Source organism: Sorex araneus, chromosome X (genome assembly GCF_027595985.1).
Source record: "Sorex araneus isolate mSorAra2 chromosome X, mSorAra2.pri, whole genome shotgun sequence".
In the NCBI taxonomy this organism is placed as follows: Eukaryota; Metazoa; Chordata; class Mammalia; order Eulipotyphla; family Soricidae; genus Sorex; species Sorex araneus.
The window spans coordinates 361,291,878-361,316,926 of record NC_073313.1 but is presented as its reverse complement, the minus strand read 5'-3'; the positions used below and the strand labels follow the sequence as shown (position 1 = coordinate 361,316,926).

The 25,049-nt window shown below is 55.0% G+C and overlaps 1 protein-coding gene across 1 annotated transcript; it reads right to left on the bottom strand.

Annotated features, from left to right (window-relative positions):
* Window positions 1–106: 106 nt before the first annotated feature.
* On the bottom strand, window positions 107–24,873 carry TRIM54 (tripartite motif containing 54). Its single transcript, XM_055122403.1, has 9 exons — window positions 24,454–24,873; window positions 6,959–7,140; window positions 5,857–6,028; window positions 2,548–2,643; window positions 1,203–1,436; window positions 1,001–1,023; window positions 760–884; window positions 583–675; window positions 107–215 (listed from the first exon to the last, which is right to left on the bottom strand). Exons 1-9 carry the CDS (start codon window positions 24,619–24,621, stop codon window positions 205–207), a joined length of 1,104 nt encoding a protein of 367 aa, XP_054978378.1. The 5' UTR covers window positions 24,622–24,873; the 3' UTR covers window positions 107–204.
* Between the last annotated feature and the right edge of the window lie 176 nt (window positions 24,874–25,049).

Genomic DNA, 25,049 nt, shown 5'->3' with positions numbered 1-25,049 from the left:
TCCCGGACATCAGGGACATACCGGGTACTTCATTCCGTTCCCCCACCCAAGCCCCCCCAGTGGTCACAGAGGCGGAGAGGGGAGCGCAGTGAAAGGAGCAGCTGGGGTCGCGTTCGGCCTTTTATTGAACCCCGAGGGAGAGGCGCGTGGTCTCAGCGCAGAGCGCCCGGCCCTGGGGACGCGGGGTCCCGCACAGGGCGCGGCTCAGTGCAGGCCTGCGGTCGGGAAAGAAAGTTCGGTGGGCGGCCCTGCCAAGGGCCCGGGCAGTTCCGAAACCCCAACTCCCCCTTCTCCCTGGGGCCCCGGCAGCGCCCGGGCTCCCCCAAAGCGCGCTGGAACGGGGCCGGTGGGGAGAAAGCGTTTCTGCACGCGCGCCAGGAGGCGCTCGCCTCGAGCGCAGGCTGGCCTGGCGCGGGAACGGCGCGGGGACCGTGGGACCCCTGTCTGGCCGATCCGAGGGGGCGCTACCGGGCCGCGGCGCGGGGGCTCGGGGCGGGGAGGCGCCGCAGAGGCGGGCGGGCCGGCCGCTGGGGGCGCGGGGCGGGGAGGCGTCGCAGCCTGGCCCGCCGAGCCCCGGCTCACCTTCGGGCGCGTCCAGCCGCTCTTCCTCGGGCCCCGCGCCGCAGTCTTCCGCGTCCAGAGCCGCGTCGTCGTCGTCGTCGTCTCCGAAGGCCCCTGCGCCGCAGCACGCGCCCGTGAGCCCCGCTTCTCCCCGGCGCGGGCGGCGCCCCCGGCCCTTGGCCCCGCGCGCGCGCTCACCCGGCTGGAAGTCGATGGTCCGCAGCATCTCGGCCACGTGCTCCACGCCCACGGAGAACTGCTCCATGCTCTCGTAGCCCGGCTCCGGCCGCCCTGCCAGCTCCACCTTGGACATCGCGCCGACCCTGCGGCGGCCGCGGCGGGCGGGTCGGCCACCGCCCGGGTCCCCGCCACCCCTCCCCGGGCCCGGGCGCCCCCGCCGCCCCCCACCCGCCTTTCCTCCCCCGCGCTGCCTACTCACTTATTGATCAACTCCTTCGCTTGCTGCGGGGGTGGCAAGGTGGGAAACAGAAGGGGGAGCGTGAGTCGGGGGAGTCCCGCGGCCGATGCCCACCCCGGCCCTACGGGGTGCGGGGGAGGGGTGCCCATCTCCGTTCACTAAAGACGAGGCACTCAGCGGGGCTGACGACGGGGGCGCGCGCGGGGCCGCCTCCCCGGCCCACCTGGAGGTAGAGCGCCATCTGCGGCTCCTCCATGGACTGGATGGCCGTCTCCACCAGCTTGGAAGACGCTTCCAGGTGGTCCCCGTACTGGCGGATGAGGCCGCGCACGCGCTGCAGCTTCTCTTCCTGCTCGCGGGCCAGCGCCTGCAGCAGTTCCCCCTTCCGCTCCTCCAGCACCGCGCACAGAGTCTCGAACCTCTGGTTGAGCTGTTGCTTCTGCCGGCGGCTGTTGTCCTGCAACCCAGGAGCGAGCGTGAGGTCTCGGCTCTGCGGAGCGAGCTTCCCTCCGGCCTCGCGGCCGCGCCCGCACCCCCTAAAGGACGGTCCAGAGGCCAACAAGGAACGTGAGTCTGTTGCCCCGCAGATTAGCTGCGAGCCCTAGATCTTCTCCTAACATGCGCTTTAAAAGCAGCTCTGCCAAGTCCTGGTTTTCACGTGTGTGATCACAGTTTGTTCTCCAAAAGATCCGGTGATCTCGCTGCGTGTCATTTCACCATAACCATTTGATGGAGGGAAAATCAAAACCGAAGGCTGGAGAAGTTCAGCAAGTGGGCCAGAGACAGAGGAGGAACAGAGCTGGGATTCCAACCCGGAGGCGCTAACTCGGATGGTAGTGCGCCCATCTGGAGGTGTGGGCTAAACCCTGGCTGCTGGGGCAGGCTTGGCCCCAGGTTCCCCACCAACACTTCTAGACATTTGTTATTTACTTCATTTGGGGGAGTCATACAGGACGATTCCTAGGAGCCCCTCACATCTCTGTGCTTGGTGGAGGGGGTGTCACTCCTGGCCGTGCCAGGAACTGAATGGAGTTTAGCCACATGCAAGGCAAGTGCCTTTACCCCTTTACTGTCTCTCTGGCCTGGCCTCCGTATTTATTTATTTTGGTTTTGGGACCACATTCGGTGGTGTTCAGGGATTACTCCTGGCTCTGTGCTCGGGATCACTTCTGTAGGGTCGGGGACCACATAAAGTTCCAGGGATCAAGTGGAGTCTCTGCGTGCAAGGCAAGGGCCCTACCCTTTGTACTATCTCTCTGGCCCCTTAGCCTCTGTCTTCTGTTTGTTTTGTGACCATACCCAGTGATGCTCAGGAGCTACTCCTGGCTCTGCACTCAGGAATTACTCCCGGCGGGCTTGGGGGACTTTATGGGATGCTGGGGATTGAACCCACGTCAGCCCGTGTGTAAGGCAAATGCCCTCCCTGCTGTCCTATCACTCTAGCCCCATTGGGGTCTGTTTTTGAAAGAAAACCAACACTCAGTCGCTCAGCTAAGCACGTGCCACTAGTTGTCACCCACCCCAGCAGCCAGCCCAGCAGCCTCCCCGCCCCCCCCCCCCAGGCTCACCTCGATCGTCTGGCACACCTCCTCCATCTGCGTGATCACTGCCTGCACACGGTCATTGCCCGCCACCAGCATCGCGATGCCGTCGCTGAGTTCACTCTGTCACACACACACACACACACACACACACACACACACACACAACACACACACAGTCAGCACTGAGGACCTGGCTTTATTATATGTTCCCACCCCCCCACCAATAAAAAACCTTCATCCTAGGAGAGACCTCCCCCTCCCCCTCCCCCAGGCACCAGCAGGGCAGCTGCTGCAGGGAGCAGCACATTAGGGCTCAGCGTCTCCACTCCCCACCCCTCTCCCCCAGGAAATGTCTCTCGGGCCAGCACTGCTGGGACACCTTGGATTTGTGCAACATTTAGGTTTGAGTTGTGGGGCCAGGGAAGTAGCACAGCGGGTAGGGACTGTGGGGCTGGGGAGATAGGACAGCGGGCAGGGAGCTTGCCTTGCTTGCAGCCAACCTGGGTTCCATCCCTGGCATCCTGTATGATCCTCCTGAGCACTGCCAGGAATAATTCCTTAGTGTAGAGCCGAGAGTAACCCAGGAGCATTGCTGGGTGTGCCTCCCAACCCCCGCAAAATAATAATAATAATAATAAGTTTGAATTATTCGGTCATTCTGCAAAAGGCATTAAGAAGTCTTTCGCTATTGCTATTTTTTTCCCATCACTCCCTCATTCATTATAAGAACCTACACAGGGTTGGGACCCACAGTTAAAAAACCTTAGAGCTTAGAAGTGCAGAAACACAATCTATAGATTCCGGAAGCAAAGGAAGCGGGGCAGCGCTCCACTCTGAAAGGAGAAGGGAGCAAAGGAGAAGATTGTCAAATCTTCGCCAGAGCCCGGGCTTCTGGGCAGATGCTGTATCTGTAGACTTGTGTCAGCCTTCCACCCTGAGCCATGAGGGACGTCAGGCAATACTGCCACCTTTCTCTACTCTCTCACCTGTCACTGATCAGCTGGGTGTCAGCCCTTCGCATCTGCAGTGCTACACTTGAAAGGGTTGTTTGTTTGTTTGTTTGCCATACCTGGTAGTGCTCAGGATTATTTCTGGCTCTGAACTCAGGGCTTACTCCTGGGGAGCTCGAGGACCATATGGGATGCTGGGGATCGAACCCAGGCTGGCCACATGCAAGGCAAGTGTCCTCCCTGCTGGACTATTGCTCAGTCCACTCTTCCTGTTCATTAATTCTCTCTTCAGAAAAATCTGTCACTTAACTCATGTTTTGCTTTTGCTTTTTTGGGTCTCCCCCCCGCCCCCACATGGCAGAGCCTGGCAAGCTACCCATGACGTATTGGATATGCCAAAAACAGTAACAGCAAGTCTCACAATGGAGACGTTACTGGTGCCTGCTTGAGCAAATTGATGAACAATGGGATGACAGTGCTACAGTGGGTCTTTTTGGGGGTGGGGGGTTGGGGCCACACCCCACAGTGTTTAGGGCTTATTCCTGGCTCTGCACTCAGGGATCACTCCTGGTGGTCTTGGGAATCATACGGGGTCTTGAGGTTGGATGCATGCAAGGAAAATGCCCTACTTTGTAACATCTCTCCAGCCCCTGCTTTTTCATTTTATATTCGGTTTGGGGGTCACACCGAGCTCTGATCGAAGCTTACTCCTGGCTCTGTCCTCAGGAATCATTCCTGGAAGTGCTCAGGGGACCACCTGGGGTACTGGGAATCGAACCCAGGTCAGCTGCAAGCAAGACCAGTGCCTTGCCTGCTGTACTATCTCTCTGGCTCCACATCTATGGGCATTTTTTGGTAACAATTGTTCAAGTGCTGCTCAGAAAGCCAGGAGATCCTTCCCAGGCTTCTTGGCCACTGGGTCGGTACAAGGACCCAAGAATGCACCACTGCTCAGTCGCAGGGGGTTACCCAGGCCACCCCGGCTGTACTGAGGTTCTCTCGCGCTGTAACTGATGGCTACACCCTATAGGGTTTAGGAGACCGTGTGGGATTGGGGATCAAATAGTGGCCGGCCACATGCCAGACACGTGCACTGGCCTCAGTACTATCTCTCTGGTCCTCAAATCTGCTACTGTCTTCTTTTTTTTGGGGGGGAGGCATACCCGGAAGTTTCCCCCCATTTTCAAAAACATGTTATGCCTTATGCCCAAGAGCTGACTTTGATCATATCTATATCTGGGGCCCGAGAGATAGTTCAATGGGCTGATTGAGCCCCCCAGCCCCTGTGGGCCCCCAGGCACCCCAGGACTGAACCCTGAGCACTGAGCTGGAAGTAACCCCCTGAGCCAGATGTGGCTCAAAAAACAAATGAAATAATTATCCTAACATCTAGCCTCTTCAGGGACCCTGGTTTATAAATTTTTTTCCTGCTGATTTGAGTGTATCTTTACTTATGAGTAAATTTTGTTTGGTGTGGTTTACTCCGTAGTACTCAGGACTTGCTCCTGGCTCTGCACTCAAGGGTCTCTCCTGGCCAAGGGACCCTGTGGGATGTTGGGATTTGAAATCCAGGTGAGCCGCATGCAAGGCAAGCGCCCTATCCACTGAACTGTCTCACTGGCCCTGTGGATAATTTTTTGTTGTCTTTGTTGTTGTTTTGTTTGGGGGTCACAGTTGGCATTGCTCAGCGGTCACTCCTGGCCTTGAACTCAGGAATTACTCCTGGCAGTGTATGGGGACCATATGGGATGCTGGGGATCAAACCTGGTCGGCCGTGTGCAAGGCAAACTCCCTTCCTGCTGTCCTCACTCTAGCCCCGCAGTTGTTCTTTTTTTTTTTTTTTTTGGTCACACACAGTGATACTCAGAGGTTACTCCTGGCTCTTCTTTCAGAAATGACTCCTGGTGGTGCTTGAGAGACCCTATGGGATGCTGAGGATTGAACCCGGGTTGGCTGCGTGCAAGGCAAACACCCTACCTGCTGTGCTATCGCTCCCCCTTTCCCCCCCGGCGGTTGGGTCACACCTGGCGATGCACAGGGGTTACTCCTGGCTCTGCACTCTGGAATCACTCCTGGCAGTACTCAGGAGACCACATGGGATGCCAGGATCGAGTTCAGGTCGGCCACCCGACAGGCAAGTGCCCTACCCACTGTACTATCTGTCTGGCCGCCGAAGGCTTCATTCCTAACTGGATTGTTAGAGCAACTCTCAGAACGAAGCTCTCTGTCCTCCCTTGCCGGCAAAGAGCTTACACGAGGCCACACCTGAGCTGTGTGTCGGGTGGCTGGGCACCCCCTCCTGTCCGTGCCTCCCATCAGTGACAGAAGTCATCCCTGTCCTCAGCCCCGCATCCCTGGGCCCACTCCCTCCACTGCTGGCTACCTTCTGGCGTTTGTAAATGGTGGGCAGTGGGGCCACCTCGCAGTCCTTGTGGGCACCGAAGACCTTGCAGAGCGAGCAGGTGGGCACCTCGCAGCTCAGGCAGTAGATGTTGATCTTCTCGTCCTCGTGCTCCTCACACATGAGGTGCTGCTCGGCCTTGGAGTGCAGCGGCCTGCGGGGGCAACGGGTCAGGGACCACGCCAAGGTCTGCAGCAAGGGAGCGCAGGGCTCTCCCCGCTAGAAAGATCTCTTCATGCTGTGCTCAAAGACAACTCGATCCCTGGCACTGAATATGGTCCCCTGGGCACCACCAGGGGTCACCCCTGAACACAGAACTGGGAATAAGCCTCGACACAGCTTTGACCCCCCCCAAAAAAAACCCCAAGGGATAATTAAAAAACAACAACTCTTCATTTCAGGGGTCGGAGCAATAGTACAGTGGAGAAGGCACTTACTTGCCTTGCATGCAGCCGACCCAAGTTCAATCCCTGGTACCCCATAGTGTCCCCTGAACCCCGCCAGGAGTGATCCCTGAATTCAAAATGAGGAGTAAGTCCTGAGCACAGCTGGATGTGTCCCCCGAACAAAAGCAAACTTTTCATTTTAGAATAGAAAGATCTAAGGGGGTAGAGGAGATGTGTCCATGGATGATATATTCCAGGGGCCAGAGAGAAAGCACAGTGGGTAGGGCACTTGCCTTATATGACGCTGACCCAGGTTAGATCCCCAGCATCCCTTATAGTTCCCTCTGAGCACTGCCAGGAGTGATCCCTGAGTGCAGCGCCGGGAGTAATCCCTAAGCAAACCCAGGTATGGCCCCAAATAAAAACCCAAAAAAGATGATCTATTCTAGGGGACAGAAGCATTGTAGGCGGCAGAATTACGAAGGTCAGAAAGATCAGGGCACAGCCAGCGCCTCTGCAGGTTGAGATGGGTGAGGGGGTCGCCTGGCTAGGAAACAGATCATTGAGTTGAGTTGGGGGTGCCGGGGGCAAGTCCCTCCCGTGGCGGGGGGGGGGGGGGGTCCAGGCCGCTCATTTCCAGACTGCAGCGGTGCTGCGGCTGCCCCTCCCCCCTCAAGGCCGGGTCCGCGCTCGCTCACCGCGACGATTCCTGCTTGTAGATGTCGATGATGTTCTCCACCAGCAGGTTCCGCTGCAGCCCGTAGACGCCGTGGCGGTCCAGGACGACCTCGTGCCTGCAGGACGGACAGCGGAAACGGCCTCCCGAGGACACCGAGGACACCGTGCTGGAGCTGCGCGACTGCCACAGCGGGTTCGAGGCCTGTGGGGACAGGAGCATGAGAGGGCAGCCCGAGGTCTGCAGGGGCTGGGGGGTGACCAGGCCACGTCTGAGAGAAGCCGAGACGTGAGGGGTAGAGTCCTGTTGCTTCCTCCCAGGGTGACCCCGGAGCTCCAGTCGGGTATTGCCCGAGCACCACTGGCAGAGGTGCCCCAACCAAAGGAATGATAATAAGGAATTAGTGCCGGAGCCAGGGTACAGCGGGGAGGGGCATTTGCCTTAGGGAGGGGGCTTGCCTTGCTCGCGGCTGACCCAGGTTCCATCCCCGGCATCCCATATGATTCCCTGAGCACCACCAGGAATGATTCCTGAGTGCAGAGCCAGGAGTATAACCCCTGAGAACCATCGGATGTGGCCCCCAAAGAAAAACAAATAGCAATAACAATAACAATAATAATAAGGACTAGATTGAATCATTCATTCGACAACAAATACAGGGTGTGCTCATAATCGCTAGGTTCTGAGAATGAGACAAATAACAGCTTCTGGCTTCTGTCCCTGGGGACGAGAGAGCAGGCGCCCCTCTGGGGGATAACAGGTTGGAGGGGGTCTTCCAGGGGATACGTGTCACTTCCTCGCACTTGCGCTTCGAGATCCTGCTTGTTCCTGCCCTTGAAGGCAGAGCGCACGGGGATGGCTCTGAGCGGAGGGGGATGCCCCAAGCTGCACCCCAGGATGGTCCACATTTCCTTCGAGGATCTGGGGACTGAGACTCGGCAACCACGGTGGCTGGGTGCTCGGGGTCACCTTGTGAGGAGCAGCAGAGGTGAGGGACTCGGGGGACTGGCTTTGTAGGTGCCTTCACTGATGGCCTGAGCTTTTAAGGGTTTTAAATTTTGTTTGACTTTGAGTCCACACCCAGCCGTGCCCAGGGGTCAGTCCTGGCAGGGGCTGGGGTGCATCTGAGGTGCTGGGGATCAAACACAGGCTGGCGTATGCCAGCCAAGTATCTGACCCATGGTCCAACGGCCCTGACTTTTAGGGAGACGCAGAATGCAAACCAGCCGTCCGGCCTCCCTGCAGCTGTGCGCCCAGTGGCTGAGCTCAGCTGCGGGAGGAAATGGAAATGTCTGTGCAGATAGATCCTAGAAGTATCCTTCTTGGGGGTGTGGGGGGAGTGTTGGGCCACACTTGGTGGTGCTCAGGGATCACTCCTGGTGGACTTGAGGGACCATATGGGATGCCGGGAACCAAACCTGGGGCTGCCGCGTGCAAGGCAAGTGTCCTACCTGCTGTACTACCTCTCCAGCACCTAGGGAGTATCTCTAAAGGGAAGTGCATGTCCTGCTTCTCTTCTTTACTCTTTCCTGCTGTCTGGAATGAAGAGGAAATGGCTTGTTTGCAGCAGCCATCCTGAGCTATGAGGCAGCCAGGGGTTGAGGATAGCAACAAGTCATCTCCGATGAGACACCTGACCTGCCTCTCCAGATTCTCATTTAAAAACAAAACAATTTTTCACTTTCCTGAAACACCTATTTTGGGGTTTCTTTCCCTTTCAGGGGGTTGTGCCTCCCAAGTGGGGCCCAAAGTGTCCAGGAGCCCCAGTGATGACTCTTGGCAAACAGGTGACACTACGCAGAGGCCTGAGGACACAGTGCTGCTCAGGCCCTGAGTCACAGGGGGTACCCCGAACCTCCCCCGCTGTGCGGGGGTCTGCGTGGGGCTGGACCTCGGGTTGGGTGCATGACCCTAACCACTGCTCTTCCTCCCGGTCCTTGCTTCTTCCCTCCCCTCCCTTCCCTTTGCAAGGCCGGAAGTGGGGGCCTGGGTCACTGCAGGGAGAGTGAGGCGCACAGACCAAAGCGTATGTGACCCAAGGACAGTAGAGACAAGGGCCAGGAAGATTGCTCCACGGTTGGAAGCCTGCTGTTGGGGCAGGACGAAGCCGTCAGGATGGGGCCGTGTAGACTGCACTGCACACGGGCAGGAACAGGGGCCCCATGAAAATGGGGAGATTTCTCGTGTGTCCTGACTGGTTTGGATGAGGCTGAACAGCTTTATCTTTAAGCTGCCTTCAGTAAATAATTTCATAAATTTCAGTCAGTCTTCCTCTTCTCACAGATCCTAGGTGCTTACTTAGCCTATTTGTTTTCAGTATGCAGATCTCAGGTACTTAGCCTGGTTTTTAGCATACAGAAAAGCTTTTGGCTTTGCACGTTCTTCCTGTAACTTCTTTGTTGATGACCTCACTGTATGGAGCCCTTTAGAGGTATGAGCAGTTGGGGCTGGAGCGATAATACAGCAGGGAGGGCGTTTGCCTTGCACGTGGCCGACCTGGGTTCGATTCCCAGCATCCCATATGGTCCTCTGAGCACTGCCAAGAGTAATTCCTGAGTGCAGAGCCAGGAGTAACCCCTGTGCATTGCCAGGTGTGACCCAAAAAGAAAAAAATTTTTAGAGGTATGAGCAGTAGGATGGTAGTAAAAGGAAATTTCAGGGCACTCTACCTTTGTCACAGGGACTGAGCGAGCCCAGACCCTCTGTGAAATATAATTTATCTCGCGTTCCTTGTCTTATCGCCTCTGACTGAACAAATATTCACACAACAGCCTGCCTCATGAGCTGGGGGAGAAGGCAGCTGGGATGGAGAAAGGATCACTAAGTCAATAATGGTTGGAGGGATCGCTCAGGATGGGAGATGTGTGTAGATAAAGGACCAAAAATAATAAATGAATAAATACATAAATACATGATGGTCTCTCAGTATCTGTATTATAAATCATAAGGCCCAAAAGTAGAGAGAGAAAGAGTAAGAAGGAAAGTGTCTGCCATAGAGGCAGGGGATGGGGTGGGGGAAGGGTGGGGGGAGGGATACTGAGGACATTGGTGGTGGAAAATGTACACTGGTGGAGGGATGGGTGCTCGATCATTGTATGGCTGAAACTTATTATTGAAAGCTTTGTAACTGTATCTCACGGTAATTCAATTAAAATAAAGTGTATCTGTGTGTGTGTGTGTGTGTGTGTGTGTGTGTGTGTGTGTCCTGGAGACTCAGAGGAGATGAACATTTACTTTAACCTGTCGTAGAACTACAATAGAGAAGCTGGGGCTGGAGCGATAGTACAGCGGGGAGGGCTTTTGCCTTGTACGCGGCTGACCTGGGTTCGATTGCCAGCATCTCATATGGTCCCCTGAGCACTGCCAGGCATAATTCCTGAGTGCAGAGCTAGGAGTAACCCCTGTGCATTTCCCAGCCCAGTGTGACCCAAAAGGCCAAAAAATAATAAATGAATAAATGAATAAATACATAAATAAATAAATAAAATGGAAAGGCTGGGGATGATCTTGGCTGGTTTGTGTGTTTGTCCTTCTTGTAGCTAGAACCTGTGGGTATCTTTGGGTTGAGAGAATGGATTAAACTGTCAGTTCTTTGTTCAGAGGCCTCAGCCAGTGGTGCTTCAGCGACTTGGGCCAAGATCAAACCCTTGCATGCCAATCCCTGTCACAGGTGCTTGCTAGTGGGCGTAGCTTGCAACCCAAGTCATCACCCCAAATCCCAGACGAGGCCTTGCCAGGCCTCGGATCTCAGATGCTCCCTAGCTTCTTCCAATAGATTCTCTGAAAAATATCCAAGGCCCCACGACCACACAGGGACCGTCAACCTTAAAGGAACGCAGATCACACCCCTCCACTGGCCTGTGAAGCCAAAGTACTGAGCAGAGATGTGGCCAATATGGCCCTGGGGGCTGGAGTGACAGTACAGTGGGAAGGCATTTGCCACCTCTTCCCCTGAGCCCTCCAGGAGTGATCGCTGAGTGCAGAGCTAGAAATCTGAGCACTGCTAGGTGTGGCCCCAGGCAATAAAGCCCCAAGGATAACACCCAAGCTGTCCCCCACTTCGGAGGACAGTGGGAAGGGAAGGAAAGAGGGGCTGAGGCTGAAATCTGTCCCGGCCTCAGGCCTGTTCAGAGGAGTGGAGGCTGAAGGCGTCCAACAGGAGGGGACAGGAAGGGACAGGGAGATGGCACAGGAGTGAGGGCGTGAGGACCTCTGAGTCCCCTGGGGAGCCCTGGTCCCTCAGTGCGGGGGCGGTCACTCAGCCCTGGGCCCTGGAGTGCAGCCATCCATCCCTGTTGGCTCTGAGCCTCTCTGGGAGCAGGGCCAGAGCCCCTGCAGCCGCTGCCCCCCACTCCTGCTCTCGGAGAGCAGGGAAAACTCTACAAGCAAAGGCAGACGGAGAAAATCCTTTGGAGGAGGTCTCGAAGCCAGAAACAACACGATTTTGTTGTTGTTTTCGAATTGGGGGCCACATCAGGCCGAGTTCAGGGCTTCCTCCTGGTAGAGCTCAGGGGACCGTAGGCGGTGCCAGGGCTAGAACCCACATGAGCCGCATGCCAGGCGAGCGCCTCGCCCACTCTGCCTCTCTGGCCCCAGCACGGTATTTTTTTTTTTTTGCTTTTTTTGGGTCACGCCTGGCGATGCACAGGGGTTACTCCTGGCTCTGCACTCAGGAATTACCCCTGGCGGTGCTCAGGGGACCATATGGGATGCTGGGATTCAAACCCCAGTCGGCCGGGTACAAGGCAAACGCCCTACCCGCTGTGCTATTGCCCCAGCCCCCCCAGCACGGTATTTTAAAAAAAGAGGAAAGGGGGGTTGGAGAGACAGGACAGCGGGTAGGCGCTTGCCTTGCACGCGACCTGGGTTCCGTCCCCAGCATACCATATGTTCCCCCAAGCCCTGCCAGGAGTGATCCCCGAGTCCAGAGGCAGGAGTAAGCCCCGAGCACAGCCAGAAGGAGGACGCGGAGGAGCAGGAGCGGGAGGAGGAAAGTCAAAAGCTCCTGGTCACCAGCACGTGGGCAGGACTCGGTCAGCCTCGACAGTCAGACCTCCCCCTCCTAGGTTGACCTGTGCTGGACTGAGGGACAGACCCCCTCACCACTGCCCTGTCCATCTGGTCACTGTCCTCTGGGGACCAGGGGCACAGAGGAGGCATCAGTGCCCAGGTCTTTTGCTGGCTAATAGGCAGGGGTGCGAGAGCGGCCTCTCTGCTCCTAATTTGTGGGCTCAGGACTCAGAGCTGGGTCTCCCCCTCCCAGAACCCTGAGGTCCCCTCCCTCTCCCAGCTCACACCCCCCACCCCTACCCCGGCTGGCTTCCTCTGTACGCCCTGGCACCCTGTTCTTTCTTGGCTGCTCCAGCAAAGCCCTCCAACCCTCACCTGACCCACTTCCTTTGCCTGTCCAGATGTATTTGTGATAGCAGGGGCAGAACTGACCAGTGACTGCACCAGGAACTTTATCTTGGCCACGTGGTTCTCACTGGGCTTTCCGGCTGGGGGAGGGTGGCTACACTCAGTGGTGCTGGGGCTGCTTCCTGTCCTGGGACCCTCTGACGTGCCAGGGTTCGAACCTTACCCCTGTGCTGTCTCTCTGCCCTGCTCGTGTGACCCTGGCAGAGTGCAGGAATCCATGACAAACAGGAAGCGTGCTCGCTGCTGGGAGGGGAAGCATTTCAATTGTGTCTGTTTATTTCATTTTACTTAGTTTTTGTTTTTGAGCCACACCTGGCAATGCCCAGGGTCTACTCCTGGCTCTGCACTCAGGAATCACCCCTGGCGGTGCTTGGGCGGGGGCATATGGAATGAAGGGATTGAACCCAGCAAGGCAAACTCCTCACTGCTGTACTACCACTCCGGCCCCTGTTATGTTTGCTTGAATGTGTTTTACAAAATAAAGCCTAGGGGCTGGAGCGATAGCACAGTGGGTAGGGAGGAGGGTGTTTGCCTTGCATGTGGCTGGCCCAGGCTCGATTCCCAGCATCCCATATGGTCCCCCAAGCACCGCTAGGAGTAATTCCTGAGTGCAGAGCCAGGAGTCACCCCTGTGCATCACTGGATGTGACCCAAAAAACAAAAACAAACAAACAACAACAACAAAAAATAAAGCCTATAAAGCTAGTGTTGTCATTAGAAAGATGAAGTGGGGGCTGGAGCACTTGTACAGCGTGTAGGGCTCTCGCCTCGCACGTGACCGACCTGGGTTCAATCCCTGGGACTCCATCTCATCCCCTGAACCCTGCCAGGAGTGATCCCTGAACACAAAGCCAGGAGCAAGTGCTGAGCACCCCTGGGTGTGCCCCCCACCCAACCATAAAAAGAAAGATATCAGCAAATAGCTAAGTTTTCAGAATGAGTGCTTTTATTCATTTGACAGGGTTCTTTTTGGGTCACACCCAGCTAGGGGTGGGGGTACGAAGGGGGTTGCTTCCCAGGTGCAAAGCGCGTTCTCCAGCCCTTAGAACCCTCCCCTTCCACAGTTTCATTTAGTGATTCTGGTTTGGGGCCAGACCAAGTCGTGCTGGGGGCTGAGGGTGTCACTCCAGACTCCGTGCCTGGGGCCTGCTCCTGGCTGTGTCTCTCCGGCCCAAAGGGAGTTCTGTTATTAGTTGGTTTGGGGGCCACATCCGCTGTGATCAGGGCTTCCTTCTGGCTCTGTGGTCAGGGATCACTCCAGAACATGCTCAGGGGACTAACTAAGAGGTATTGGGGATCGACCTGGGGCCAACCCAGTGCAAGGCAAACACCTTAAACCCTGCATTATCTCTCAGCCCCCTGGACATGAGTTGCTTTAACTAGGAACACAGTTCTCTCTTGACGTATGACGTTACCTGATGATGAGCTCATTGTAAATGGAAGCTAGCGTGGGTTGAACACACTTGTGACACGCCTAACCTTCATGCTGGCTTAGCCTCGCCAGCCTGAAACGTGCACGGGGACCAGGGACAGGCTGCGGGCAAAACCTAACAGGGAACTTACTGCCATCCACAGAGAGCAGGACTGGAAGTGAAAATCAAAACTCTCTGATTCAAAATTAGGAGTCCCGTTTCTATGGGCTGTGTCGTGCTTTCACACCATCGAAGAGTGGAAAGATCCCGAGTGGAACCACGGCAAGCTGGGGACCATCTGGATTGAATAACAGCACAGATGTCCCCCAGCTATGGTCCAGCTCCGGAAGTGGGATGAGGCTGAAGTTGCAGGAGCACCCCCAGGCCCGACCCGGCCTCCCCATGCTGGTCCAATCTAGGTGCTCCTGCAGGCCAGCCTTCTGCCCCTGCTGGCATTTGAGAATGTTGCCAGCCCTGGATATACCGGATGCCGATGCTACTCCTTGGATAGTCCAGTGTTGGGACAGTTTTGGCTTTAGGGCTTACCGTGGGATTTGGGTTAATGACCTGGGCCCCTCTTTTTCTCAAAAAATAATGGGGGGTGGCTGGAGCGATAGCACAGTGGGTAGAGAGTTTGCCTTGCATGCAGCCGACCCGGGTTTGATTCCCAGCATCCCATATGGTCCCCTGAGCACCACCAGGAGTAACTCCTGAGTGCAAAGCCAGGAGGTAAACCCTGTGCATTGCTGGGTGTGACCCAAAAAGCAAAATAATAATAATAATAATAATAATAATAATAATAATAATAATAAATAATGGGGCTGGCTCTTTGGATGGAAGCCTTTCAAAATCTCACATTCTGGGGCCAGACCGATAGGACAGCAGGTAAGGCTCTAGCCGTGCATGCAGCTGACCAGGGTCCGATCCCCACCATCCCATATGGTCCCCTGATTCCTGAGTGCAGATCCAGAAGTAATCCCTGAGAACTGCTGGGTGTGACTCCGAAAGAAAGAAAGAAAGAAAGAAAGAAAGAAAGAAAGAAAGAAAGAAAGAAAGAAAGAAAGAAAGAAAGAAAGAAAGAAAGAAAGAAAGAAAGAAAGGAAGAAAGAAAAACCACCCCTAAATCTTGTTCTTTTGGGCAGAGAGATAACAAGGGGTGGTCTCAGAGTGACAGTATAGCGGGCAGGACGTTTGCCTCGCACGTGGCTGACCAGGGTTTCATGTCTGCATCTCCTATGGTTTTCCGAGCACTACCAGGAATAATCCCAGAGCGCAGAGCCAGGAGTGAGTCCTGAACAACATCACCAGGTGTATGCCCCATAAAACAACATGAGTTATGAGGCCGGAGCGATAGTACAGTGAGTAGGATGTTTGCTTTGCACATGGTCAATCCAGGTTCAATCCCTGAGATCCCATATGGTCCCCCAAGCACCGCCAGGAGTAATTCCTGAGTGCAGAACCAGGACTAACCCCTGAACATCACTGGGTGTGGCAAACAAACAAAAATCCAGCACACTAGGAAGGGTGGGAACCGATGGAAAGTGTCCTCAGGATGGGCTTGAGTAAGTAGCACAAACACTCTTCACTGATAAAGAACCACGGATGGGTTGGGGAGAGAGCACCGTGGGCTTTGTGTGCAGGATCCCGGGTTCCATCTAAGCAAGGCGGGCATGGAGCATCCATCAAGCATCAAGCATCGTCGGATGTGGCACCTCAGCCCCCAAAGCAAAACTGAAACTTGACCTGAATGAACGGGGGCGCTAGGGAGAAGCTTCAAGGACTGAGTTCAGGGATAAGGGGTAGGCAGAGCAGACGGGTGAGAGGAAAGAGTTACCAGAAACCAGAGTCTGTAGGGACGGGGGAGCTTGAAAGGGAAACTTTGACATCACGGTTTTTGGTTCTTTTTTTTTTTGCTCTTTGGGTCACACCCAGCAATGTACAGGGGTCACTCCTGGCTAATGCACTCAGGAATCACCCCTGGCGGTGCTCAGGGGACCATATGGGATGCTGGGATTTGAACCCGGGTCAGCCGCGTGCAAGGCAGACGCCCTACCCGCTGTGCTATCACTCCAGCCCCACGGTTTGTTTTTTTAAATTGTGTTAAAATCCAGGCTAAGACTTGACTGATGGGCACGTAAATGTCTGTTTTTCTTGAATCCCCTCGTTTCCACGAGGTAGGCAGCCCCGGCAAGTAGGGCTTCACACGCTTAACAAGTGACAGGAAGAGGAAATCCCACCGAGGAGGTTTGAGCATCCAGATTTAAGGCTCTCTTGGTGTGTGCAGCTGTAACTTGTTTCCTGCTTTCTCCCTGTAAGATGGATGGTATCCACTCATTCTCCCTAACCAGAATGCACCACGCATGGAAAGATCCATAAATCACAAAGCATGGCCAAGGTATTATCCGTCCTCACATAAGCCCCAGAGCTAGATTGCCAGGGGCCAGGGGCCAGCTCCGGGGGCTGGGAGCTTGAGCGTCACACTCAAGCTCTGGGGTTTGGGAGCCCTGGGTTTGATTCCCAATACCATGTGGCCACATGAGTATGGTCTGACTGACTGGGGCACACAGCCAGGTGTGGCCCAAAACCCAGGGGGAAAAACGGTATATCATCCAATGGCTCAGCGGCGAAATCACCTGCTACTTGGCAATAATCCTGAGTTTGAGGCTGAGCCTGATCCCTGATGCCCCCTGCATTGTCCTCCTGTTTTGCTGTTGGTGTGGGGGGGGTCCCAGTGCCATGATGAAGTGTGTGATTTGGGGAGCTGACTCAGTGTAGCTGTGACACTTGCCTCGCATGTATGAGGTCCGAGATCCAATTCTTGGAATTGCAAAACAACAACAACAACAAATGCACAAAGTGTGTGGTTGATTTCCTGTGAGCACCAGGGCCGAGGGGTGTGTGTGTATACCACAGAGCGCCCCCTGCGACGCCTATGAGTACTGCAACCACAATGTGTGCCAGTAGCTGGGTGAAAGGCGTTGGGGTGAGCCCTGTGCAGGCATTGTAACCGAATGTGCAGCCCCTGCTCCCTGCAAGCACCAAGAGCAGGTGCACGACTGCAACACTAACAACGACTGGGGTAGGAGCAATAGCACAGTGGGGAAGGCCTTGCACATGGCCGGCCTGAGTTCAACCCCCGGCAACCCATATGGTCCCCCAAGCACCGCCAGGAGTAGTTTCTGAGTGCAGAGCCAGGAGTAACCCCTGAGCATTGCCAGGTATGACCCAAAGAGCCAAACAAACAAAATCAGTGACGGGCAGGGAAGGCTGGGACTCACCAGGATATGGCACCTTGGAACTGTTCTGCGTCCTCGAGAGAACGGAACAGAATAAACACATGGTCCTTAATCCTGGGCTGTGCTCAGGAATCTTGGGGGACAGCCGGCCATGACTGCTGTCCTTCGAGGCTGGACAGTATCATATCTCCTGCTACCCTCGAATACCCCAGTGTCGGGGAGAAATGACCCATCTTGGGCCTGGGCTGATAGAACAGCGGGTAGGGCGCTGGCTTTGCACTCAATGCCAGGAGTGATCCCTGAGTGCAGAGCCGGGAGTAAGTCTTGGGTGTGACCCAAAGACAAAAACCAAAACCAAGCAAAAAGGAACCGCTCCTGCAATAATCAGTCTAACACCATCTAGACTGATGTCCTGGGAATGCGGATGCTCAATCCAATGTACTAATCTTGGGGTGTTTCCCCCCTCCTGGCCACCCACAGTGACGTCAGTCAGGACAAGGGCCCAGGAGGTGAGGTGGGGGCTTGAAGGCTCTTTCCCCCAACCACATGGACTGGTCAGTAGTGCATAGTACCATAGAATATGCTGGAAAACCTGTGGAGAAATGGCAGGTAGGAGACCGAAAAGTAGCAGAAGAGCTAGAGAGCCCTGAGGCATCGTGTGTTTGTCAAAGCTCCGCTGTGCTGGGGCAAGAGAGGCTGCGTCTGACCCTGGTTTGAGTTCCTCACAGGACAGACTGTCCCCCACCAGGGGTCAGTCCTGAGCACAGAGCCAGGAAAAGGCCTTGAGCACTGCAGAGCACTGCCAGGTGTGGCCAGCCCACCCCCCATCCCGCGCACACACCCCCACCTCCCGCCAATGAAAAAGCTGAGCTGTGCCAGGGAGGGATTTTAAGTGATGCACCAGCCCTTCCCGCTGACCCCAACACCGAGCCTGGAACAGCGGCTTGGGCTGGGGCTGGCTGGGAGGAAGGCTGGGAAGTAGAGTGAGTCAAGTCGAAAATACATTGTCGGGGCTGGAGTGAGAGCACAGCAGGTAGGGCGTTTGCCTCGAATGCGGCCAACCCAGGTTCAATTCCCAGCATCTCATATGGTCCCCCGAGCACCGCCAGGAGTAATTCCTGAGTGCAGAGCCAGGAGTAACCCCTGAGCATCGCCAGGTGTGACCCAAAAATAAATAAATAAATAAATAAAGTCATGTATTTCTGTTTCTCCCACCTTCCTTGCCCTTCCTTGTTATTGTTCCTGTGACCAGGACACTCACTCTTCTGGATTTTTACTTTTACTTTTCTAGTTTGATTGTTATTTATTTTTGGTTTGGGGGGGCTACACCCCGTGATGCTCAGGGCTTACTCCTGGCTCAGGAATCACTTCTGGCAGTGCTTGGGGGACAGGGGTTCCGGGGATCACACCCAGGTTGGCCACTTGCCTGGCAAACGTCCTAACTGCTATACTATCCCTCCAGCCCTTGGTTTGTTTGGTTTTTTTGCAATTTTTTTTTTTTTGCTTTTTTGGTCACACCCAGCAATGCACAGGGGTCACTCCTGGCTCATGCACTCAGGAATCACCCCTGGCGGTGCTCAGGGGACCATATGGGATGCTGGGATTTGAACCCGGGTCGGCCGTGTGCAAGGCAAACGCCCTACCCACTGTGCTATCACTCCAGCCCCATCCAGCCCTTGGTTTTTATGTGTCGTTGCCACACCTGGTGGTGCTCAGGGAAGCTTGTGGTCCTGGGACTGGCCTCGCCTGTGCTCCAGCCCTTTGAGTCTCTCCCTGGTCCTGGAAAGGTTTAAGTGAAAGTCCTAATGACACATCTGGAATCTGTGCAATCAGACGGTTAGAATCCCAAGATGTCACCCGGGCCTTTTCATGTGTGTGTGGCCAGGAGAGGGGCCAGGGTCTGGTTCCTGTCACATGACCAACCACCTGATTCCTGGCATGAGGGACCCATGCCCAGAAGTACCAAGGCCCCACCCAGATGTTCCCCTGGGAATATCCCAAAGCTGCCTCTGGTTAATGAAGTTCCAAAATTTCAGTGAACTAATTTCTCAGGGAAACCTGACGGGGGTATGCAAGTAGGGGACCCAGAGAGGCAGGCAGGGGAGGGTTTATCATGGACCAGCCTGTGCATCGGGACAACTGTTGGGATCAGAACCAGGCCCCACGGAGCTGGAGCCATAGCACAGCGGGTAGAGCGTTTGCCTTGCACGCGGCTGATCCGGGTTCGATTCCCAGCATCCCATATGGTCCCCTGAGCACCGCCAGGAGTAACTCCTGAGTGCAGAGCCAGGAGGTTACCCCTGTGCATTGCTGGGTACAACCCAAAAAGCAAAAACAAAACAAAACAAAAATCAGAACCAGGGCCCAGAGAGACAGAACCTGGGAAGGTGCAGGCCTTGTGTATGACCCAACCCTGGTTTGCACCTGGCACCACACAGGATCCCCCAAGCACTTCCAGGAATGATGCCTGAGCACAGAGCCAGGAGTTAGCCCTGAGCACCGCCCGGTGTGACCCAAAGCGCACCCCCACCCCAGAAGAATTACAGGTGGGGTGCAGCAAAATAGAGCTCATGGCCTCCCCACAACGCCCTCTCCTGAGACACGTGGGCCCCTGCCTCTCTCTTCTCTCCTTCCCTAAGTGGACGCCGTCCAGAAACATCCTGCGCAAACAGCCTCGTTCCAGGCCTTCTGGGTGCCTGTTCGATGACAACAGGTTGCGAGTGCCCCCGAGAAGTGGGGGCAGGTATAAAAATAAACGAAGGCGCTGAGGAGGGAGCCGAGTTTACAAATACAGACACACATGGCCGCGTCTGTGCCGAAGCGCCACTCTTGACAGCTTTCCTCTTGGTGGCTGAGTGGGGGCGAGTGTGGGGACGGGGGAGGGAGGCGCTCAGGGGCTGCTGTATTTGTTCTGCTGCCAAGCAGACACGAATCGCAGCTCCAAGGAAAGTCACCAGGGGGGCAGCTGTGTCACAGCACGGCTGGGGCAGGGCTGGACGGCAGCCCGCACACCTGAAGGGATTCCGTTGAGGCACGGTGGATCCTCCCACACCCTGCCCGCTGCCCAACACTCGCCTCGGTCATTCTGGCTGTTGGGCCTCGTGGAGTCAAGGCCTGTGCTCTGCCCACTGAGCCACATCCTTGGTCCCAGTGGGATGTTTTTTGGTTTTTTTTTTTGTTTTGTTTTCTTTTTTGGTTCTTGTTTTTCATCACTCCCGGAAGTGCTCAGGGCTTACTCCTGGCTCGGCACTCAGGAATCACACCTGACAGGGGTAGGGGGGTCCATATGGAGTGCTGGGGATGGAACCTGGGTCAGCCACATGCAAGGTAAATGCCCTACCAGCTGCACTATGTCTCTGGTTCCACCTAACGGAGTGTTTTAACTTTTCACAGTTCACTTCCTGGTTCTTTTGTTAACCTGGTGTTATAAAATTTCCCGTTCATCTTCAGTGTCCATCATAGCAGTCTTATTTTTTAATTGAATTATTTCTTTTGGCTTTTTGGACCACACTTGATGATGCTCAGGGCTTACTCCTGGCTCTGCACTCAGGAATCACTCCTGGTGGTGCTCAGGGGACCAGATGAGATGTTTGGGATCAAACCCAGGTCAGCTGTGAGCAAGGTAAGTGCCCTCCCCGCTGTCCGATGGCAGGTGTGGGGCAGGGAAGCAGCGAGCCTCAGATAAACGCTGTAGAGGATGGGGCTGCGCTTGGCTCAGTGCTGGAGCCCTTTGCCTACGGGCATGAGGCCTTGGGTTCAATCCCCAGCTCGAGAAACAACCCCCCAAAACACATTTCAGAAGACTGATTGCTAGGGCTTAGTCCTAATCATTAAACCCTCCATAGTATCTGAAAAGAAAGACAGAGATTCAAATATCGTGACTAGGGAACATCAACCAGGGGAGAGGACATAACCAGGACAAGCAAGTGTGGAAAAGGGGAAACTGCATTTCGCTGTCAGGGTCGAACCCAGCTCTCGTGCTTACACGGCTTCACCACGGAGCCACATTCTCCACCCTAAAAATAAATTTAATTATCCTTTAATTTTTTTTAATTAAAATGTGTGTGTGTGTTTTTGGTTCGTTTTTGTTTAAGGGAGCCACACCCAGAAAGCTCAGGGGTTTATTCCTGGCTCTGTGCCCAGGGATCACCCCTGGCGATGTTCAGGGACCAGAGAGGGTGCTAAGGATCGGACCCAGCAAGTGCCCGACTCATGTACTATCGCTTAGGACCCTAAAGGTAAATTTTAAGGAAAGACTGTAATGTTACCTCCATCTGGAAAAAGGGTCCGTGGTGAAGATAAACATTTCATGATATGGAGTTCTGAAACTAGAAAAACAACTCTGTGTGTGTGTGTGCGTGTGTGTGTGTGTGTGTGTGTGTGTGTACTCACCCACACGTGTAAATGAAAGACTGTTTCACGCATCTAAGTCCTGTTAACTTTCTAGACAGTGTTCTAAGACTAGGATTCCTAAGGGATTTTCGACTAGAGGAACCAAAAGTCCTATTCTCGTCCCTGTACTTAGAAAACAGACAATCTGATTATGCCTCAAGTTGTCAAAATGTGGAGGCAATGTGTGAAGAAACGAAATCTGTTCATCTTTCAGAGGGAGATCTGCTGAGATGGATATAGATAAGAGTGCCAAGGAAGTGGGTCAGCCTCCCACCAGGCCGCCCCAAATAAGGCATCAGGAAGTGGGTGGTTGCCTTCTCCCTGCGGAGGGGCCCGGGTGCTCAGTACCGGAGAGATGTTATCCCACAGTTCCAGAGTCAACCTCTGGTCCCAGTATTCTGCACAGGGCTTCACCCAGGCCACTCCCGGGTCTTTGTGGGCTCACTGTCCTGTCACACTGTCCTATAATGCTGTCCTGAACAGTGTCAGAGGGTCTGTTTGCTGATGCAAACAGAAGAAGCCCTTAAACCCCTCCCTGCCCTCTGGCAGAGCATCGGCTCCTGGCGTGGTCCCTGATGACTGGAGCAGCCAGCACCGGCCCCCTCTGAAAGGACCTTCACTTCCCCAGCTTGTCTTTGCTTCACACAAGTCAGGCTCTAAAGAAAACATACGTCACTACAAACTCACTAGAAGGTTGGGGATTGGAAAGATAGTACAGTGGGTAGGGCGTTTGCCTTGCATGCAGCTGACCCAGGTTTGATCCCTGGTATCCCAAATGGTCCACTGAGCATCCTCAGGAACACCTTCACCTCTGATCCCTGAACAGAGCCACGGGTAAGTCCTGGCCACAGTCCTTGGCTGTGGTTCAAGAATGAAAACAAAACCCAAAACAACCAACAACCAACAACCGAAAACCAAATTCATGAGAAGAGATGGCCAAATCTTCCTAGAATTCCTTCCTGGACCCTTTTTGTTGTTGTTGTTGTTGTTGCTATTCTCTGGAACAGCTTTGGAACACACCTAGTGGTACTCAGGGTTTATTCCTCTTTTTTTTTTCTTATTTATTTATTTATTTATTTATTTTGCTTTTTGGGTCACACCCGATGTTGCACAGGGGTTACTCTTGGCTTTACACTCAGGAATTACCCCTGGCGTTGTTCAGGGAACCATATGGGATGCTGGGAATCGAACTCCGGTCGGCCGTGTGCAAGGCAAACGCCCTACCCACTGTGCTATCACTCCAGTCCCCTTTATTCCTCTTTTTTGTTGTTGTTTTGTTTTTGTATTGGGGTCACTCCAGCGATGTTCAGGGGTTACTCCTGGCTCTGCACTCAGAAATCACTCCAGGCAGTGTTTGGGGGACCCATGTAGGATGCCCAGGATCAAACCCAGGTCTGCAGCGTGCAAGGCAAGCTCCTTACCTGCTGTCCTATTGCTCCAGACCCAGCTTACTCCAGACTCTGTGTTCAGGGGTCACTCTTGGCAGGGCTTGGGGACTCTGTGTGGTACCAGCGGTTGAACCTGGGTCAACCACATGCAAAGCAAGCCTCCGGCCTGCTGCACTCTCTCTGGCCCACAAACTTCTCAACTAAAGGAAGTTGAGCGTTACTGAGACCAAGAGGAAAACCAAGATAGCGGGCAAGGCACAACCGTCTGGCTGTGACTTAAAGACACCAAGTTGAACAGGTTATGACAGTTGGTATAGGTCCCCAAGAAGGGGAATCACTGGCTCTAGGGTACTCTGGAATCAAGTCATGGCAGGTCCGGCCACTAAGAGGAAGAGAAGAGGGCACTGGGTGTCCATGGGAAGAGGGCAGCAGAGTCCCTGCCTGGACACTCAGTGAAGAAAGAAGACAGCGGTCCAGGGTCGGGATGCCCAGGGCACTGCTGGGGGCTGGCCCGGAGGAGCCCATCCAACTCAGAAGCCCATCATTTCCCCTCCACAAACCGACCCACAGAAGCACATGTTTACCGTTAAATACCACTGGAGTCCCACACATCTCCTCATCATTTCCAATGCAAAAGGCATGTGTTCTTGGTGCCCCTCATCCCCACAGTGCATACTAACCCAGCGAGCTCTGATCTGTTCACTTTACTTTGTCTGCAAGGGCTGTGTGTGCGTGCATGCGTGTGTGTGCTTGTGTGAGTGTGTGTGCATGCCTCTTCCCTTCCCTCTCCTTGATGCCTAGAGGTGACAGCAGGGGCACAGGGCAGGAAGACAACCCCTAGTCTAACCTAGCAGCTAACGGGCTCTGGATTTCACTCCCTCTGCTTCACCCCACGACCACAAACAAGCCCAAACTGGGTGCATTTCTGGCAAGTAAACGTTCTTCTCTGCCTCCTCTCTGCTGAACTGGCCCCAGAGCCTTCCTAATGATGAGGCCCTGGCCAAGGCATAAATATTGGTTGGGGTGAACTTCCCAGTTTCCTCCTTCTCACTCTAGCTTGACCCCCAAAGATGGAAGCTTAGACCTTCGCCTGAAACACGAATCATGTCACTGCCGTAGTAGATCTTTCTCACAGAATTTACTTTTTAGTGTTTCCTTCTCTGATATTTTCTCCACTTTTCTATATCTTCAAAATCTGCAAGAGGGTGTTTGCCTTGCACGCCGTTGACCCGGGTTCGATCTCCGACACCCTACACGGTCCCCTGAGCACCCGTAGAAGTTATCCCTGAGCGCAGAGCCAAGCTTTAAACATTGCTGGGTATGACCCCAAAACAACAACAACAAAAATCTGAAACTCCCCACTGGATCGCAGACACAGCTCTTCGGTCCAGTCCACCTGGGTCTGCTTCCCTCCCCCATCCCGTTTCTCCGGGGTTTCCCCACTTGGTGGATCCAGAGGCTGAAACTGCCCCACACCCCGGCCTCTCCCCGGCCCTCCCAGCGGCTGCTGACTCATGCTCGCTTTAGGATTTGCTAGGACCCAGACCGGAAGAGCCCCAACCCTCTCACAAGCTCCCACCAGAGCCCTTCTGGGTGCCCAGCTCTGCCCCACAGAGAAGCCGCCTTCAGCCCACGCGGTGACCCTCCGCCCAGGCCCCGGCCCAGACGCACCTGGAAGACGTCATTGGCGCACTTGCGGCACAGGTTGTGCTGGCAGGGCAGGATCACCACCGGCTTGGAGAACATCTCCAGGCAGATGGGGCAGATGAGCTGCTTCTCCAGGTTGTCCATGCTGTGCGCATCCGCGAGCAGCGGCTTGAGACCCACCGTGAAGTTCATCCCCTCTGCGCTCGTGCCCGGCCTGGCCTTGGCCCTGGTCCTGGCCTTCCCTCACTGCCTCTGGACCCTTCCTCCTGGGCTCTTGACAGTCTCTGGCTCTCGCCCGCCGTTCCCTTCTCTCGCTCCCTCTTGAAGAGGCTCAGCTGTCCCGCCCCGTTGTCCCTGCCTGCTCCTCAGAGGGCCTCTCTCCGTGCTGTTCCGGAGAGTTATCTAACGCCTGCCTCCCTGCGTCTGCCCCCCGACACGTCTCCTGTCCCCCCAACTTCTCCTGCCCAGACTCTGGGCTGCACTGTCTGTCCCTCTCTCCGCAGTCGAGATTAACTGGGGCGTGGGGGTGGGGAGCAAAGGGCCCCTGCATGACATTCCAGCTCCCAATTTAGCTCCTGTAACGGGAGCCACAGCTGTCCCCAGCGTTGACCCTGACTCAC